Raw genomic sequence first — 19000 nt, forward strand, 5'->3', positions numbered from 1 at the left:
GTAAACATACAAAGCAAGACCAATATATTTAAAAGACAGTCCCGAGGATCATTAAGAAACAGAGGGGCAATAATAAGAACTGAAACGGTCACAGCATGCCAACTCCACATAAAGCAAGTTGCACATTTTATGTCCTAAAGTAAGCACAGCCACTTCAATACTGTGTAAAACTGTTCTGGGATAAGCACAGGTTACAGCAACTCTTCTTCTACCCATCACTCACTCAACACACAGTCCTGTGCTGTTCAAGGCTGCAGACTATATTAACACAAACTTCTTCCTGCAAATGCCTGTTAAAATTTGTCTTTCAGATAAAGTATTCCATCAGGAAATTTCACAGATAATATTTTGCCTGAAAAGTGAGCATCAAGTGCCTTTTGGAGGGTTTTTGGCTTTTTTTATTCTTCCCTCAAAGTGAAAAACATTTTGGTCTCAATGGAAAATATCAAAGCATTTAATTAATATTCTGATCTTTCCTCTGTCAAGCAGATGGTACTGGATTCATCCCGAATCCCTGTGTCCAGCAAAGCCTGAATTATCATCAGTAACCTGACATGACTATCTATGGTTTGAGTTCGGTTGTGCTTAGCTTGAGCTCTGTCTTCTTTTTACAGCACTTTAAAGTTCTGTACTTTTTTATTATTGTTTTTCAACTTTCCTTACTGCACAAGTCTTGTAAGCATCTTTTCCCTTGTTTAGGTTCTCCATGAGACACTCCTTGTACCCCATAGTGGGAGGACACACGGGTTAAAACTTAAACATGGGAAGTTTGGATATGAGGAGGAAGTTCTTTACTGTAAGAGTGGTGAGGCACTGGAATGGGTTGCCCAAAGAAGTTGTGAATGCTCCATCCCTGGCGGTGTTCAAGGCCAGGCTGGACAGAGCCGTGGGTGACATGGTTTAGTGTGTTCCAGCCCGTGGCAGGGGGGTTGGAACTTGATGATCTTAAGGTCCTTTCCAACCCTAACTATTCTATGATTCTAAAACTGTCACATATTCAGCCCCTTTGAGCTTCTTAGACTGGAAGTTCCCTCTGCAGTACAGGTCACCTCTGAAGAAGTGACAACTTAAGCCTAGATGGATGATGTAAAATACTCCATGGAAAATGTTACACCTACTCCAGTTAAAATGGATAGTCTTCATACACCATCTAGCAGATGGAGTAAGGCTTAATCTTTGGTTTTACTGAAAGGCTCTTTGCAAACATTAGAGGCTTGTCTGTGCTGAGGTAAAGTGTAACTCTTCTACTTCAGTGGATTTAGGATCAAGCTGTAAAAGCACAGGGATATCCACAGCAACATGGAGTCTTATTGTCCTGGGTTCAGCAGTAGCAGTCATGTTTTTCCTTTGTGGTAGCTGGTGCAGTGCTGTGTTTTGACTTCCAGCCTGGGAACGGTGCTGGTGATACCAATGTTTTCTGTTGTTGCTAAGTGATGTTTACCCTGACCAAGGACTTTGTGAGGCTCATGGTCTGCCAGGGAGGAGGGGAAGCCGGGAGGAAGCAGAGACGGGGCACCTGACCCAGGCTAGCCAAGGAGGTATTCCATACCACAGCACGTCATGGCCAGGGTGGGGGGTAACTGGGAGTTACCTGGAAGGACACGGGCTTCTGGGTGGGACTCGTTTCTTGGCCAGTGGTATCGTATTCTCTTCCCTTGTTATTTTCTCTTATCATTGTTGTAGTTGATAGTAGTGGTGGTGATTTGTGTTGTCCATTGGTTGCTGGACTGTGCTTGTCCCAACCCGTAGGAGTTGCACTCTTTCGATCCTCCTCCCCGTTCCTCCGGGAGCGGGGAAGGGGAGAGCCCCGGTGGGGGGGGGGGATGGCCCTCGATTGTTGTCAGCTCGGCACCACTCACTGGGAGTGAGTGAACAAGTTGCCTGACTGGGTTTAAACCACGACACTTATACAGAGCCTCCTACAGTGAACAACCTCTTGGTTTCTTCTGGGCTTCTCTGGTTGATATGCTGTATGGTTTGCACTAAAGGTTTGCACACTGAAAGTTATGTGGAAACAATGCAAATGTTTAAAATTCCTTTGGATAACAATATCATCAAAGAGTTCACAACTTCCACATGGAAAAGGATGGAAAGGAAATGGAAGCAGAGAAAGGTGGTGTGCCTTGAGGAAGGTCACAGAAAAGGTTGGTAGCAAGACCCAGAAGAGAAACCAGGTGTTCTGGATGGGGCTTTTGTAACAGGAAAACACTGTCTCTCTTCTTGTAGGAATCCCTCACCTTAGTGTAATGATGAAGTAACTGCTGAGGGGACCATGTAAACCCAAACATCAGCCAGACGCATTTCCAGTAATGAAACTCTGAGAAATTTTGGCAGGTGTCAAACAATTTCTTCTCCAGAATGCAGCACCTACATATGGTTGTGACATGTACAACATGGCAGCATGGTACCAGCAATACATGGCAATGTCCCTTGAAAATATCACTCACATTAGATGGCATACTCAGATGCACACAAGATCAAAAGCAATGATAACAAAAGTAACAGCTCTAAAGTCACCCCTTATGGACTGGCCATTTCCTGCAGAACTGTTTACCTGCAGCCAGTGTTTTTTCTTCAATTTTTGTTTAAGTCTAAAGGACTTTTCCATCATTATTTTCTCATATTATACAAAGTACTCCAACAGCTTCTGGAAGCTGAATACCATGTTAACAGTAAATAATTTAGCAAATATATGCCCACATTGACATCGAAAGAAAACCTGAGATTGCACCACTGTACTGTGTGTTTTTATTATACTGCAAGTACAGTTTCAAACATAATAGGATTTATTCATAGCATATTTACTCCGCTGAAGTGAGCATAAATATGTAAATGTCTAAGGCTTAGACTGGGAGTTGTCTACTGCTGCTTTCAAGTCATGCAGCACTGTTCGCACTGTAAATGCAGGCTGACAGCAGAAATGGAAGAACTGTACTTCCAAGGAAAGTATTACAGAAGGATCAAGCTTGCATATCATTACCTGACTTCTAATACAGAATGACATTGGACACACAGCTGTAGCTTTCACACTACTTTAATGGAAAAACTACACAGAGAGAGCAAGGGAGCACACATTGCTGACTGGGGCAGCTCGCACCAGAGTGTGATTAGAAGGAAATAAAAATCCCTTCTTATAAGATACCATTCAGATGTACAAAGCAAAATAATTTTGTGTTGAAATACGTGGAAATGAAGGGGGTTGATTTTGTTCCCTAGTTGTCAAGGAAGGACAGCAGAGTACCTGCTAGCAGCACTCAAGTAAAATATTTTTCTGAGTGAAATAAACATGAAGTATGTGGTGGGAAAGTTATTTTACTGAAGCCAGCAGATGCAGCTCTTTTGGCTTCTCTGCAGTATGAGCCATCAGAGACCCATTCCAAAGGCTTGCAGGCATGAGAAGCTACACCAAGGTGAGGGAACTCTATATGGGGTATATTAAGGTGAGGGACTGTGCCTATAGCTTTCTCTGAAGCAGAAAGGCCACTCAATTTTCAAAGTTGCAAATAAATAAATAAAAAGACACAGCAGAAAAAATTGCTCACAAGGCAATTACTAAAGGGTAGTTGGAGCAAGAGAATAATCCCAGCTTTACAACTGGGATTTCAGGTCTAAGTAAATATCTGAGTAATTGTCTTTAGCTGTGTACACATTTTAATTCACACCTTTCCACTCACTTATTGTCTCTGTGCCAGATACTTTTTAAAAAAGTGAATCAATTGCCCATAAAAGGTGTCAGATTGTCAACAATGGAAATGAAATCCCCTGGTTACAGAACAAACAGGCTTGGAACAGCACTACAAAGTTCCACTCACTGCAGAGGCAATTTGCCTCTCGTGTAACCTGGAGGGTATTCCTCATTATAATTGCTACTCAGTCCTGGCTTGAATTGCTCCGAGCACTTCTAATACAATCTGATCCCTTCAGACCCTACTTTACTGCCCCTGTTCAAGCATGAAGAATTCAAGCTGAAACAGGTGCAGAGCAAGATGATTAATACAATCTGGGGAACAGGGAGTCTTTCACAAGCAGAGCTGCCAACACTATCAATTTATGTGGTAGACAACTGCTTTGGGCACTAACCTACTGGATTTCCAGTATCTGGCAACTTAGGTTCTTGGATGCCTGGAAATTCACGAGGATTTCACAAAGCAATCTGAGGTGGAACAAACAGCGTGTGATACATCCCTGATGCCCAAAGGGGTATGGAGTCAGCCTGTGATTGTCACTTCTGGGCCTGCAAGGGCAGAATGGTCCAAGGGGGTCTCGGCTTACACAGTGCAGTAAAGGCTGACTGCTGTCAGGGCTTGTATGGGGAAGGAAAAACACTGGGAAGAAAGAATATGTTACTTATACTAGTGTCGTGGTTTAAACCCAGTCAGGTAACTTGTTCACTCACTCCCAGTGAGTGATAATATCAGCACATAAGACCAAACAAGTATGGACTGGCCAGCGATACAGGTACAGTCACACTGTAAACTGGAAGATCTCAGGTAATTACTAGCATAAGAATGTTGCACAACAGCCTTCCTCTAAGGGAGGGGAGGCAACAGCCTAGCTACTTCTAAAAGAAGCTTGGACCTTTATGAAAGGATTCTATTAAAAAATACTAAAATCCCGTAACATGAGGGATTAAATCTGCTAAATCCAAAGATCCTGTCCTGGTTTTGACCACACGGTAGCCCTTATATGCCTTTCACATAAAAAAAAAGCGTATGATCTCTCCTTTTTCTGTCATTTCCTCTGCGTTCTCCTCTGGGCATTAGCAGTAGTATTGTGTTTTCCAGTGTGTTAATCTTAAGTGCAAGTCTTTGCATTAGCTGTAATTTCTTTATATGTTTTCTGTTTATATGTCTTTAGATCAAACAGGTAAAGGACCAGAGATTTTGGCATCATTAGCTTAGCTGAAAATACAGTCATTAAAAGAATTGTCTTGAAATTATGTGAATCTCTCATTTTCTTCTATTGTGTAACCCATTTTCTTTCCCTAAACTTGACAACATAATCACAATTGTAGCCCTCTGAAATCAGAAACAATCATATCTGTTCTATGGCCATTGCATCATGGAGTCAATCGAAAATCTCCTGCAGATCAGAAGCTAAATTTCCATTTAAGCTGAAAGCTGGCATATTGTGGATAAAAACTATATAAATCCTATTAATTTCACCAGTGAAGGCCATGGGTGACATTGTTACCTGTTACAACCTCCTTTACAAAAGTCCATCTGAATCTTTAACACTAAGCCATGAAGAAAAGACAACAACCTAGAACTTAAAAAATAAGGTCTTTTTCAATTAACAATTTAAAAACAGGTGAAGGCACCTTATGTACCTTTTCCTTATCTTTCAGATAAAGACCTCTTGGATAAGCTTGGTAAATCCTTATCTGCTAGACAAAGGACCACTATGATGGGCCTTATCGCTTAATTAAATCCCAGTACTATGTACAATGAAGTCAATAATTTGTTATACAAGATAGCACTTCAAATCGTGGCTGCATTGGATAATGCATCTCTATTGGTTCCCTGTACCACAGCACGATGTAACGGCTCATGTTCCATAACCTGCTCCTGGGCTGCAAGGAACTCATTACAGAAAAGGTGCTCAGCTTAGCAAGGACAGGCTGTGATAGATAAATCTGTTGACCTGACTAGATAAACTAAGGTCCCCAGATGAGACTGATTTGATGTGTAGGGCCTAATTCTGTCAGTTTTCCTTGTAAGGAACTCAGATGAATGTGAAAGATTTGTGGATTGTGGCCGAAATAAAATACCGATGCTACAGATCACCGCAATGGAAAAATAGTATAACCGAAGTTAATGCTAGGTGGTGTTGTGAAACCTGTAGAACAAACACAGCTACTGAAAAGAACACACAATAAAGTGTAAATCCTGACCATCCTTTTACTCATTACAGCTTACATCACTCATTGTATTTATACCCACACATATCTGGGAGAAAAAAGAAACTGATCAATAATAGCTATAGCAACTATCACCAGATATCATCCTGGCAAAGTCTTTTGGAATACTAAACCCCGTTCAAATGATTCTCTTTGCCACACAAACATATTTGCAGAAAGAAGTCTAATAATTAAAATGCTTCATTTCACTAACCTATTGATAATGTGCTAGAGTAATCTGTTCCTGAGTTTGGTGAGTGACAACATTTTTGTGCATAATAATAATAATATGGATAATCCATAAAATTGGGTGCACTGTATCTCCAAGTCTCTGAAGGACTCCACTCTAGCCTAAACCCGTTACCCATTACTTGATATTCCAATACACACTGAACCTCTACAAGCTAGGATGCTTTTTCTGGTAAATGTGCAAAATTTTAGACCTGAGAGCTGTCACTGGCTCTAATCTTATTCAGCTCTATCAAAATAGAGACTCTATGGCTAGCATTTATCCCCCTTCACTTTTACGAAGACAGCTAAGATCTGCCATTCAGCCTATCCAATGTAAATAAACAGAGGAGGTTCACACAGTGAGCTTAGGTTAGGCATTTAACTTTTAGGCAACGAGAGCTAAGGAACATTTCTCTTTCCCTTAGAAAGAATCCCCGAGGAGTATAAGCATGCTGTAGCAATATGAGTGTGAGCTGTAGCACTGCTATGACACATTCTTGGGTGCTCATTAAGACAAAAGGTCCAGATGCAGATCTTGTTCATACTGAAGATGCCAATTGCTTTGAAGGGTGCTATTGAAAGTCCATGCTTTGTATGGTATGTTGTGAAGAGGAAATAAATTCGACCTTTTGTCCCTGTGGCCACACAGTGTTCTGCAAGACCTGTGCTGCCCAATTGCAGTCATGTCCTGTTTGCAGATCTTGTGTAGAGTGTGTCCAGCATATGTACTTGCCAACCCACACCAGTCTGCTCAATCTGCATGTTTTTATTTTTTTTTTTAATAAAACAGAATAAAATTTAGTTTGCCGACGACCACAAGCTGTGTGGTTCAGTTGATACGCTGGAGGGAAGGAAGGGAGGGACCTTGACATGCTTGTGAGCTGGGCTGATGCCAACCTCGTGAAGTTTAACCATGACAAGTGCAAGGTCCCACACCTGGGTCGGAGCAATCCCAGCCACAGCTACAGGTTGGGCAGAGAAGAGATTCAGAGCAGCCCTGCAAAGAAGGACTTGGGGGTGCTGGTCGACGAGAAAATGAACATGAGCCAACTTCAGTGTATGCTTGCAGCCCAGAAAGCCAACCATATCCTGGGCTGCATCAAAAGGAGCATGACCAGCAGGTCAAAGGAGGTGATCCTGCCCATCTACTCTGCTCTCGTGAGACCTCGCTTGGAGTATTGTGTACAGTTCTGGTGTCCTCAACATAAAAAGGACATGGAACTGTTGGAACAAGTCCAGAGGAGGGCCACGAGGATGATCAGGGAACTGGAGCACCTCCCGTATGAAGATAGGCTGAGAAAGTTGGGGCTGTTTAGCCTAGAGAAGAGAAGGCTGCGTGGAGACCTCATAGCAGCCTTCCAGTAGCTGAAGGAGGCCTATAGGCATGCTGGGGAGGGACTCTCCATTAGGGACTGTAGTGATAGGACAAGGGGTAACGGGTTAAAACTTAAACAGGGGAAGTTTAGATTGGATATAAGGAAGAAGTTCTTTCCTGTAAGGGTGGTGAGGCACTGGAATGGGTTGCTCAAGGAAGCTGTGAATGCTCCATCCTTGGTGGTGTTCAAGGCCAGGTTGGACAGAGCCTTGGGTGACATGGTTTATTGTGAGGTGTTCCAGCCCGTGGCAGGGGGGTGGGAATTTGATGATTTTAAGGTCCTTTCCAACCCTAACTAATCTATGATTCTATGATCTTTATTTATTTATGCCAGTGATATGCTCAGAACTACACTGTCAATGTTAAGCAGACACAACTCCTGGCCACTGGGATAAACAGGAGTAAGCATAAAATTACCTAGATCATGCAAACCAAAAGCCTCCCTGATAGAGCTATTCTGTAAATTTAGCATTTCCACACATTTACAGGGTCTGTTACAATCACATTCATGTTTTCATAAAGCTGAGGGCATAAAAAGCTGCTTCCAGAAACCACCAGTATTGAGGCCAGGCTAAATATGCTCTAAGTTGCTAGAGCTGTGTGCAGTTCTTGGATTTCACAGCTGGGTACTTCTAGCAAATTGTACTCCTTTCTGTGCATAGTCCCGAAGGATTTCCCCATAAATGCATAGACCTAGTTCTTGCATGTCTGGCAAACTCTTCCTGTATGCTTGCCAAGTTCTAAAGGGCAAGGAATCAACAGCTGATAATTTATGCCAGGAACCTACAATGATCCAAATTCACCCCTCATGTAATTCTGGTAAAGCCAGCAGAGTACCAGGGGAGAAGTTGTTGGCTTAGCAAAGTAAATTTTCACTGACATTTGAGGAATACACAGTATCAATTAAAGCAGAGCTAATTATTGCTACTATTATTTGCATTTCAGTAGTTCCCAAAGGCTTTTAACAGGATTATAGCCTTCTGGTACAAGGAGTTCTTAGGAACATAAGCTCTGATCTGGAAGTTCATGTATGAAAGCTGACATTTAGAACCTGTGTACAATGTCTCTACATTCAGTGGGCCTCCACAGAGAACTGGGCTTTGCTCACAGGTATGGGCCACAAGAATCTCAGCCACAGAAGTTGCTTGTCAGGCTCTGAGGTTTGCCTAGATCCATCAAATGTTCTGCTCTTTACAGAGTGGAAGGGGCCACCCTGGCCTGTGTCCAGAGAAAGCAAGCCCTTCCCAAAACTTGGCATTTGAGCAAGGCCAACGATGCCGTACATTGGCTCCTTGTCAGAAAAGTTTGGGAAACGCTCCCAACTTTTACTTACTCTGATATATTTATTATGGGGTACCATTCCCTTTGCCTTAGAATGATGCATCTTAGACAATTTCCACTCTGAGTCATTCATGAAAGGAAGGACTGCCTTACATTTGTCAGCTTTGCCCCAACTCCCTTGCTGCCCCTGACACCAGATGGGCATCCTTATGAAACAAAGAAAAGCTTAGTCATCAAGACTTTCAGCATCCAGACTGAAAAAAAAAAAAGAAATAAAATGCTGTAAATTTTTGTAATCTAATATTTTGTAATGTAATAAAATCCATGCTTAACACTTGGATTCTTCCAGTGTTTATTGATTTATTTCCTCTAGAACCCTAAAATATATTGCAAACACTGGGGTCCAGGGCAAATACCCAGTCTTCTGCATGCTGCTCTCAGTTCAGAACTCAAGATACAGCCCTAACCTCCCTGCAGCCAGTTAGAGCTAGTAATGATCTATATATTTAATACTATACTTCAACACTGTATGTGTTCTGTTGAGATTCTGAACCGTGGTGGGTGACCAGCCTTCTAGGGACTCCACATGTGACACATTAATAATACACTTGACAGACACATTGCTTGCTGAGACCATTTAGCAGTACACAAGCTCTCCTATTCTCTACCCTAGCAGCTGTTTCAGGGGTCCTTAGGTCACCTTGCTCTGAACAAATTACAGCTGAAATAAAATGCATCAAGTGCATTGCAGACAAAAAGGCAGATAAGCTGCAATAAGTGGATAAATAAGTAACAAGAATGCGAGAAGAAATAGAAGGAAAAACTGCAGCAGTAACAAAATCTGAGACACATAAACACTGCCTGCAGCTCTGAAACTACAGTCAGTCCAGAGGCTGTAACACACTCATAATGTTTTGTGTTCAAAGTTTATCACAACAGCCTTTTCATATTTTAGTTGTTTTAACCTCATACTGTTCCCTTTCCTTAAGTAAGATAGTCAGTTTTTAGAGTCTTTCCCATTTCCTACTCTGCCTTTGCCCTTCTGGGGAATATGCTCAAAGAAGCAGCCTATTTTACCTGTGTATACCTTTTAAGAGGTACTGCTGCTGCTGCCAACAGGTCATAGACCAGGCCCAGTGGCACTCACAAAGAGACTGAATTCGCTTTTTCACTCCTTGTGTGCACACTTTAAATCCAGAATTCCCTGTCAGGTGTGACAGAATATTTGTTGCATCACAGGATGTTGCTGACATAACCCAAGACCTGTTTAGTGCCCAAGACAGGCTTAACTTTAAACAGAAGATGGTGCTTGATGTCGCTCTCAGAGGTTCACCACAAGAAGGTTACGAGCCAAACCCACAGCCTGAGCACTCATCTCAGCCAGCCTGCACGCTATGAAAACATAGCCTGGCTTTGCCAGACCAGAGTGAAAGCTCACAAAGAGGTAACTGTGGTTAAAAAATAAACCAGAAGTATATTTTCTCTAGGGAATTCGAAGTCATTTGGTGTCAATAACACTGTCCTTAATAACTTTGTATTTATTTTAGGGGTTTAATAAAATTATACTTGGAAGGCTGTTTTACTGTGTTTCTGACTGGTGATTTCAAACCATTTCAGTGTGCATGCAAAAATAAATAATTGAAGTAAGAAACAAAATAAACCCAAACCAAAACAGATAAAAAATTGAATGTGCCTGTTCCAAAACTAAGCTACTAAGTACACTGGGGGAAAAAAATTAAGATCCAAAACCACTGTAAATAAAACTGATAATGACTACTGCCATGCAAACAGCGCGATGTAGAGGTCAGGACACAACCATTTTTACTGAAAGGTTTAAAATGATCAGAAAAAAAACAGTGGTTTAACATTATTCTCCCTAGTTTAGGGGGAAATCTGAAGCAGCAGATGCAAGGCAACCTGCCCTAGTAATGCAGCAAGCAAGTGCAGAACCAGGATTAAAAGTTTCTTGAGTTCTGGCTCAGTTATTTACTTAATCTCCTTGCAGGCAATCTGTTGCATTCCCAACTGCAACTGGATTTGCTTTGGAAGACATATGGCAAATAAATTATTTATGCAGAATTTCCAAAAGTATTTAACAAATTGATGATGACTAGTTCACATAAAGTCATATTAATTCATGGATTCCAGAGACAGCAATTATGTTAATCCCATGTACAGAAAAGACACAAGCACACATGAATTTTATAGCACAGGTTAGGTAGTATCAGAAATTTTTATGCAGAATCCAGAGCAACTATAGCTCCCAGAATTTCAAAACTCAGTGAAAGTCCTGAGTGAAGGCAAATACAGCAACTACACCTGCCTGTTGCTGTAGTTTAAGTCCCTGTTCCACACCTGCTGAACTTCACACATCTGGGAATGGTCACTTTTTTGTACTAGAACTGTGAGAAATGCCTAAAGAGTCTGTATATTAACACAGTAACAGTGAACTATCATGCTATTCTTTTTTAATATTAGTGTGTTAAGCAAATGGTAACCTGATTTATGTTTGGACAGTCTGTCATGGAAATAAAATCAGCCATCACCATGAGCAAAAATATAGAGCATAAAATACACTCTTCTAAATGTCTGAATGCTACAGAAATGCTCATTGTGAATAGTGCTTCTGTTTAACATGTAATTTCCCAGCCTCAAAGAGAAGGGATACAGAGAATTAGGACAAGAGAGCTGTGAATTTTAAAAGGCTGCTGCTGAGTAACTGAGCCTTGCCTCCCCCACTTCTCCATCCAGCCTTTAGAGGGCTCAGAAAACTGCCTCCCTTACCAGGAAATGCTCTTGTGTTGCAAACCTGCTAACCAAAAGAAAGATCAACACCAAGGAGCGATGGCTGAAATCCTGGCACCACTCAATCGTCATGGTTTTATACTATTGATAGCAGTTGCATTCATCTCACTGTCTCCATGTCAGGCAACCAGGGCTGGACTGGTTGTTTAATGTGTTAAATTATCAGCAAGCATCTCCTACTGACGGTCTGTTTCCTAAACTGAAGTCAGAATTTGGCTGTGAATTTACAGGAATATGTAAAGAATAAATGTCTAGCTGTACAGATCTGAAGAAAATCTGAAAAATGAGACCAAATGAGGTAAGTCTGCAGAGAGCCCAGAACAAAGTGACATGAGAACTTCCCTATTCTCATAGCAATGGTTTAATCAGGTAACACCGATAATTTAAATACTAACACTGTTAATTATTTCCATGAGGAGTTGTTCACCTGGGAAAGATTTGCCATTCTCTTCAACTAGTCTTGTTATAGGAGGCTCCACTGAAGTGCTTCAGATCAGATTTGGCTTCTTTGCAAGCAGTATAACCTAAAAGTTTGTTTTATGCAAAGGCACAATTTTATTCTGTGTTTGATCTGGCGTGTGCAGAATGTCAAAGTTCTGACTTCCCCGTTAAAAGGTGGGAAGGAAACTCAAAAGGAAAGCTCCTTTTGGAGAATTACTTTTCTGTGGAATCAGTGATCCAAACTGAACTACTCTACAGCCACACAACTGAAAAGGAGAAGGGCAGCACATTGCCAGGCAGCCAGGAGGGATGCGCTCAGTGAGAGACAGCAGAAAAGGACTTCCAGCTTGCACTGGAATTTAGGATGATCGTAACAGTGTAAACAGATTTAGGATGTTGTAACACCATGGCTGTAAAGCACCCAGGTTCAGTGAAGCAAAAACTACATGGCCTGAACTCTTAAGTTTATGCAAGCTCAAACCTCCTTGTACGCTCAAAAGATGAAAGACCACATATGTCCTTAACATAGCCCAAATTGTCCTTTTCATGGTGTGTTTTAATCCCATTAACTCATGGTTTTTTTTTCTGACACAAGAGGCAGCCCAATTTAGGAGCAGCAGCTGGCCCCATGACCTAGTGAAGCCTCAGTGGTGCCCAAGGCGCACCTGGCATTTTGGGGGTACTGCGAGCAGCCCACTTTGGCAAAAGACACCTACAGATCCGTACCAGGGAAGCATGCGAACGCTGCCAAGCTGCTTCCTCCCGTTCCCACTCCCTGTGACCGGTCCCGGCTAGGCAAAGGCACCGCAACCAAGCAGCGGACAGCAGCCTCCCTCAGGGCCAGCTACCCTGCTCCACTGTGACGGGGGGTGGAGAGAGGCTAGGCCCAGGCCACCGGGGCCTGCTCGCAAGAACCCTGGGCACGGTGCGTAAGCCCCATGACCACGGCTCCCGACAGCCTCTGCGTAACTCTCGGACCTAAGGCCCAAGGAGGCGGCCGCACGTCCCTGGCCCGACCGCCATTGCACTACACATCACACACACACACCCCCCCCACACACCCCTTCCCCCGGCGCGCATGCGCGTTCCAGCCCCTCCACGGTGACACATGCGCGTTCCTGCTCAGCCCGGGCCGCAGGCGCAGCAGGCAGGAGGAGGCTCGGCGCATGTGCAGAGGGCGCTGGCGATGGCCGCGCCCGGAGCGCCTGGGCCCTGTCTAGCCAACCAGCGACGCCCGCTGTCCGCCCTCCCCACGAGGGAGGGACCGGTTCTCCGCCATCCCATGATGCAGCGCGGGGGCGGTGGCGACAGCGACGGTGGTGGCGGCCGCCATGTTGTGGTAGTTTGTTGTTCTCCTGTGGTGGGTGCGTGCGGAGGGGCGGCGGGAGGGGGCACCGCCGGGCGCTGAATCCGAGCCTCTCCCCATTCCGTCTTCCCCCGCTCCCCGCCGCTCCCGCGGGCGGCACGGGGTCACCGCTGGAAGCCGCCGCTGCCTGGGCAAGACGAAGAGCCATGGCTGCCGCCCTGGGAGGAGGCGCAGGTGGGTGTCACGGCCTTGTAGGGCTGCGCCGGGGGTTCGGAGCTTTGTGGGGCGGGGCCGGCTAGAACCGCGGCGCGAGGCCTGGCCGGGGCGGAGCGACTGGCGGGGCTGCGGGGCCTTCCTGGGGCGGTGGCGCCCCTGCACCCCGCCATCTCTTCTGCCTAGGCGGGCGCGGCCAGCTGCGCCGGCGGGGCGCGGATAGGGTGAGCCCCGTGCTGCCGCGGGGCAACAGGAGCTCTACAGGCACTGCAAGGCCCCAGGGGCTCCGCTCTTGCTAATGGGAGTCGGCGTTGTGCGCTGGTGGGAACTCTTGTGTTCCCTTGTCTGGGGCAGGGCCCCTCTTGCTTTTGGCCTTGCTTTCACTTAGAATAACAGTTTTGATAAAAGCTTGTCGGAGTTGTCAGTTAATCCATCTGCCCTTTAGTCTGTGTTTGTTTTCTGTAAGTAGGTGTAATGAAGAAGAGCATGGCTCAACCTTGTGATCACTCACCAAAGTGGTCAGACTGTTTGCATTGTTAGCTTAATTGGCTACAGCGTACATAAACAAAATTAAACTTCTTATTAAAGCTAAATATCACAAAGAAATTCTCAAGTTTAGGAGTTGAGTTTGGGAAGAAGGTTAGGAAGGACAGCACTGATGGGTAAAACAATATCTTAATATCTTGGGCATTTTTAATGTTGTTAAATATGTTGCAATGTTAAAGTTATTTTACAAAAAACCTTGGTGCTAGAGCCTGTGGTTCAGATCAGTTACATGTGATGTGGAAGCAAAGTTTGTATGCATGTTCTATCTGTGGGAGATTTGGTACTATTATGAGGACAGTAATTTAAATAAAGTGTCACTTTCGAGTCCTTTTGATTCTTGTGTTTAAAACTACTGCAAGGCGACTGAATACGCCTTCATGTGCAAAGGTATATGCAGCAAAAAACCTTCAATGAAGTGGTGAAACTGCAGTTTCAAGACTGTTTTTAGTTGTGGAGTACTGTATGTGTTTAGCCATGAGTTAGGGTCCCTTTGTACTAAGTGGGCACAAGCCGTTGTTTGTTCAGCATTAACACTATGCTTATCAATAAATGGTGCAAATTATAAATACAATCCTTGCCCCATATAAACAGCATTTGTCTAGCCTAGATGGTCACTGTGCAGCACTTGTGTTAATGAAGAAACTAAGAGGTGTCACACACTTATGGCCATATGACTAGTCAAGGAAAATTCCTGTTTGAAATTGCTAGATACGTTTCTAAGACTCAGTAAAAAAGTATAGAATTTACAGGAGTGGTATATGCAACTCTTCTTGGAAAGGGACTACTGTCCAAAGTCAATGGTACTAACAAATGGGAAAGAAGCCCAGGAGTAAATGGTTGTTTGTCTTAAATGTTTTTGATCAGTTAAAGTTTTAACTGTAGAATTTAAGCTTTTTTTTTTATATTTTGGGGGAGATTAAAAGACTTTAAAATATGGCAGTACCAGCACCTTGTTTTGGTGTGGTGATTTTTATTTTGTTTTGTTTTTAAAGCTCTAATAATTGGTAAAGTAGTACAAAATAGGTCTTGAGAAGGTAAATAGAGTGTTAATTTGATGACATTTCAGGGTAACATGAGAAAGTTTTGGCTTTGAAGACGTAGATTAAAGTTTAAATCTTCTGTAAGGCTGTGTTGCATGGCTGAAAAAGAGTGAAATGGCTGTGTTGGCTGAACATTTAGATACATTTGGTGGAAGGAAGGTGATCTGTTGGACAGCATGTCTGGACTCACTGGTTATTTACAAGTTTTTAGGCTTTTGGGGAATACAGGCTTGATTCATAATAATAAAGTCTTTGTATGTATTTTTGTGACCACTTGGTGAAACTAAGTTTTCTAAGGGTGAAGGTAAAGGCTCTTTTGGTGATAGGTTTCACAAACATAAACTGGAAAGTTTTCAGGTGGTGGTATCTGGGAGTGATTCACAGCTTCATGTTACTTCACAAATTCCTTTGCTATGTAGCCAGACTTGGTTTACTCTAATTCTAGAGTGGCTGTATTGTAGAAGTTCAAGATGTGTGTGCTAGTAATGATGAGGGACTTTAAGAGCTTACAGTTGCTTGTCAGTCTACTGATACGGTAAGACAGTGGTTCCCAAACTTTGATTCAAACTGTCATATAAAAACAGAGTCAGAGCAAACATGTTGAATGTTGGGTAACATAATCTTACTCAAAGGGTGACTGTAAAGAGAGTGGAAGCCCTCTATTCACAAGGAGCCACATGGAGAAGACAAGGGTCAATGGCTACAAGTTGCATCAGGAGAGGCTTCACTTGATAAAAGAAATACTTTTTTAATTCTGTTTTTACATAGAGAATAATCAGTCACTGGAAAAACCTTCAGGTACATAATGAAGTCTACATCACTGGAGGTTTTCAAGGTGTGGTTGGACAAGGGTGCTAGAAAAATTATTTCACCTAGGCTTCCTGTCCCACAAAGGTTGGAGCAGATGGTCTTCCAAGGTCCCTTCCAATCTGGGCTGTTCTATGATTTAGTGATCATCTGCTTATAGTATAATGTAATAACTGTGTTGTGTGGATGCTGACATTTTTTTCTTGGTGTTCACTGCAATCAGCTTACAGCTAGATTTTAAGCTTATTAGGGAGAGATGGTTGTGGGATAAGCAACAAACCATTACTAAAACAAAGCAAGGAGCATGTATCTTGCTTGTCATACTGAAGTAAGGGAAAACTATTTGTAAGTTTTTTTCCTTTCAGATTAATTAACTGCTGATGAACTGCAGTAGTCTGCAAGACTTTTAGTGTAGATATTCTTGGGGTATGAATCATGACAGGGGTGGAGGAGGAGCTGAAGAGGGCTCTGTCTATACGTGTCTACCTCATATTCCCGCCGGAGGTCCTGTACTAACAGTAGCTGAACGGGTGTTTCTCTACCTCTTAGCTTGTTATGTTATTCCTCCAGCTTGAATTTACGCTGTCATCAGTTTAAGTAATCTAAGGGCTGCTGTTGTGCTTTCAGCAATTTAGTGGCTTTAAAAACCTCTTGTGAAGCAGTTGATAAAAATTGGAAAAGCTTATATACTGTTAGCACAGCAAGCACCTTTCTCTGTGTTGTGGGTCACTGTCAGTTTCAAAGATGGACTAAAAATTCTCTAGCGTGACAAATTCAGTTGAATTTGTCTTGCTTCAGGCTGTTCAACAGTAGCATACATGGGCTGGAAACAGATTCTGCATTTGTGCCTAGCTGAAAGTGTGTGGAGTGCTGGCTGTATTTTGGTCTCTCTGGGTGGTGCATCCTATTTTGTTAGGTGGACTGATACAGTTGGTCACTATAACTTAGTGTGTGCATATTGCAGTGAAACTCCTTTAAGTGTCAAAGGTCTATAGCATTTGCAATTCATGAAATAAAAATACATGGTCATAGGCTAGTCTACCAGCTAAGTGCCAAAACCCATTACTGTTTGAACGACCTTGTGGCAGGCAAATTTGCTTTAAAGTGTAGCAATTTGTAATCTCTATGCTTCTTTGACAAGCTTTCACTGAAAGTCTCATTATTCTGAATGTTCTCTCAGGTCATCTAAATTAAACATACTATCACTTGTGTTTACAAAATCCAAACCATGCTTTATTGTGTCGAATACTCAACCTCAGATTTTAGGTCACATAGGACTTGTTCTCCAGAATAATTTAAGAAGATAGTTGTTAGTGACTTGGCCAAAAAACCTCCAAGTAATGTGTTTGGTCCTGTGTTATATTCTACTGTAAGGCAGCCTCTGTTTTTACTGTAACTTTTGGTGACTGTGAAAGATGCTGGGGAGTTTCTGGAAAGTTGCAGTTTCTCATCAGTGTCCAAAGCCATTTGGCAGCTGAGTTCATGTGAATTTCATTTAAGCTCTGGCCATCATTCACTGTTCCACATTTGTGAGGCAAAGACTTTGACATTTTTAAAATGTTTTTTCCAAGACAGATATGTTTTCAAAGCCAAGCAGACTTTGGAGTTGTGGTTTTTTTTTTTTGTTTTTTTTTTTTGTTTGTTTTTAATTTTTTTGTTTGTTTTTTTTTGTGGCTTGATGGTTCCAGACAGCATATCATAATTAGTTCTCTTCTTGCTTATTGTTAGTGGGCTGCTTTGCATCATAACAAACTCTCTAAAAAAAAAAAGAAAAATTGGTTTTGAGACAGTAAAAATAACTTCTGTGGAAATTATTTTTTCTACTTTGTCTCTTTGAGGAAGTTAAACTCTATAGAGTAATTTGGAAAGAAAGCATGAAATACATTAGTTGGGGACCATGTTAAGCAGCTGTTGCATTGTTATAAATACTTAAGGCTTCTGTGAGTGTTTACCAGTATAAAGGCTTTATGATGTCTGTTCTTGAACAGATAAACTAAACTGTGTTTGAGTGTGGTATATTTGTGTTCTTTTGCATAATGCAGTAATAGGAGTGAATGTGACTCCCCCCCCCTTTTTAATAATGGGTAGAGAGCTTGAGTATCTGTAATAAATGGGACTGCATTCATAGTGTGCTACATAATGTCTTAGATTTACATCACAGGCATAGGAGTTCTTGTTGACCTTGTGTTTTTATTGCTGGATGCTGTCACGATTTGTTACCCAAAGTTTCCATTCAACTGATGTTAATAGTAGTTACATTTCCAGCCTATGTTCTAGATGTGTCTGTTCCTTGTGAAACCTGTTACTTTTCTGTATTGCATAGCAAGAGATACTGAAATTCAGTTCACTACCAGGCAGAAAAATAGTATATAAATGTATATACTCAGTTCCAGAACACTGAGGCTTTACAATACCTGTATGTTGTGTAACCTTTTACAACAAAATATAAAGAAAAATATTCACTAGAAACCAAACTATTACATAATGATAAAATGGTAATCTGTTTTTAATCTGGAGACTTGTGCTTGAAATGCTGTCAAGTTGTTGTGTTGTGTTTCAAATGTGATACCAGGGAATGGGATAGGTCAAGATGGACTTATGTTCAGCATTAAATCTGAGCGCAGAGAATTGCAATTTTTTCATGGGGTAAATAATTTTTTTCCTCTAGTTTTTTTTTTTTTTTTTTTTTTTAAATGCCTCCCTTACTCTTACTTGCTCTGCCCCAAAGCAGTGTAGCTGAGTTACTAAAAGACCTGTTGGGTAAACAGTGTGTAATATGTTTTATCCATTGAACTGTTGGATCACTGTGGCATCTCCGTCTTGTTTTGGATAAGGAGACATCTTTGATGCCTGAAACTAATAGTATGTTTTATGTCCATGATAGTGTGATACTGAAGCAAAATACAAAATTTTGAACTGTTAAGGTTTATGAGACAACATGTAGTTAGTGTTCCAGAAAGTGGGCAGATGTATTTATAGGAAGACTAATGATGCAGTCATCAAATGTTTTTCCTAGTTGAGAAGTCTTGGCCATCTCATTGCAGTAAAATACTCCA

At 42.2% G+C, this 19000-nt stretch overlaps 1 protein-coding gene across 6 annotated transcripts in view; it reads left to right on the forward strand.

Moving 5' to 3' along the window:
- The first annotated feature begins 13230 nt into the window (after window positions 1–13230).
- The window catches only part of RBM33 (RNA binding motif protein 33), a 104343-nt gene continuing 98573 nt past the window's right edge, over window positions 13231–19000 (forward strand). For all 6 annotated transcript variants that reach the window (XM_062621465.1, XM_062621466.1, XM_062621468.1 and 3 more), the window contains exon 1: window positions 13231–13572. In XM_062621465.1, coding sequence (XP_062477449.1) covers window positions 13545–13572 — 28 coding nt within the window. In that variant the 5' untranslated portion in view covers window positions 13231–13544. The remainder of the gene's footprint in view (window positions 13573–19000) is intronic.

The sequence above is a fragment of the Pezoporus occidentalis genome, unplaced genomic scaffold, assembly GCF_034315485.1.
Source record: "Pezoporus occidentalis ecotype Australia unplaced genomic scaffold, CSIRO_AGI_Poc_V1 ctg23, whole genome shotgun sequence".
Classification (NCBI taxonomy): Eukaryota; Metazoa; Chordata; class Aves; order Psittaciformes; family Psittacidae; genus Pezoporus; species Pezoporus occidentalis.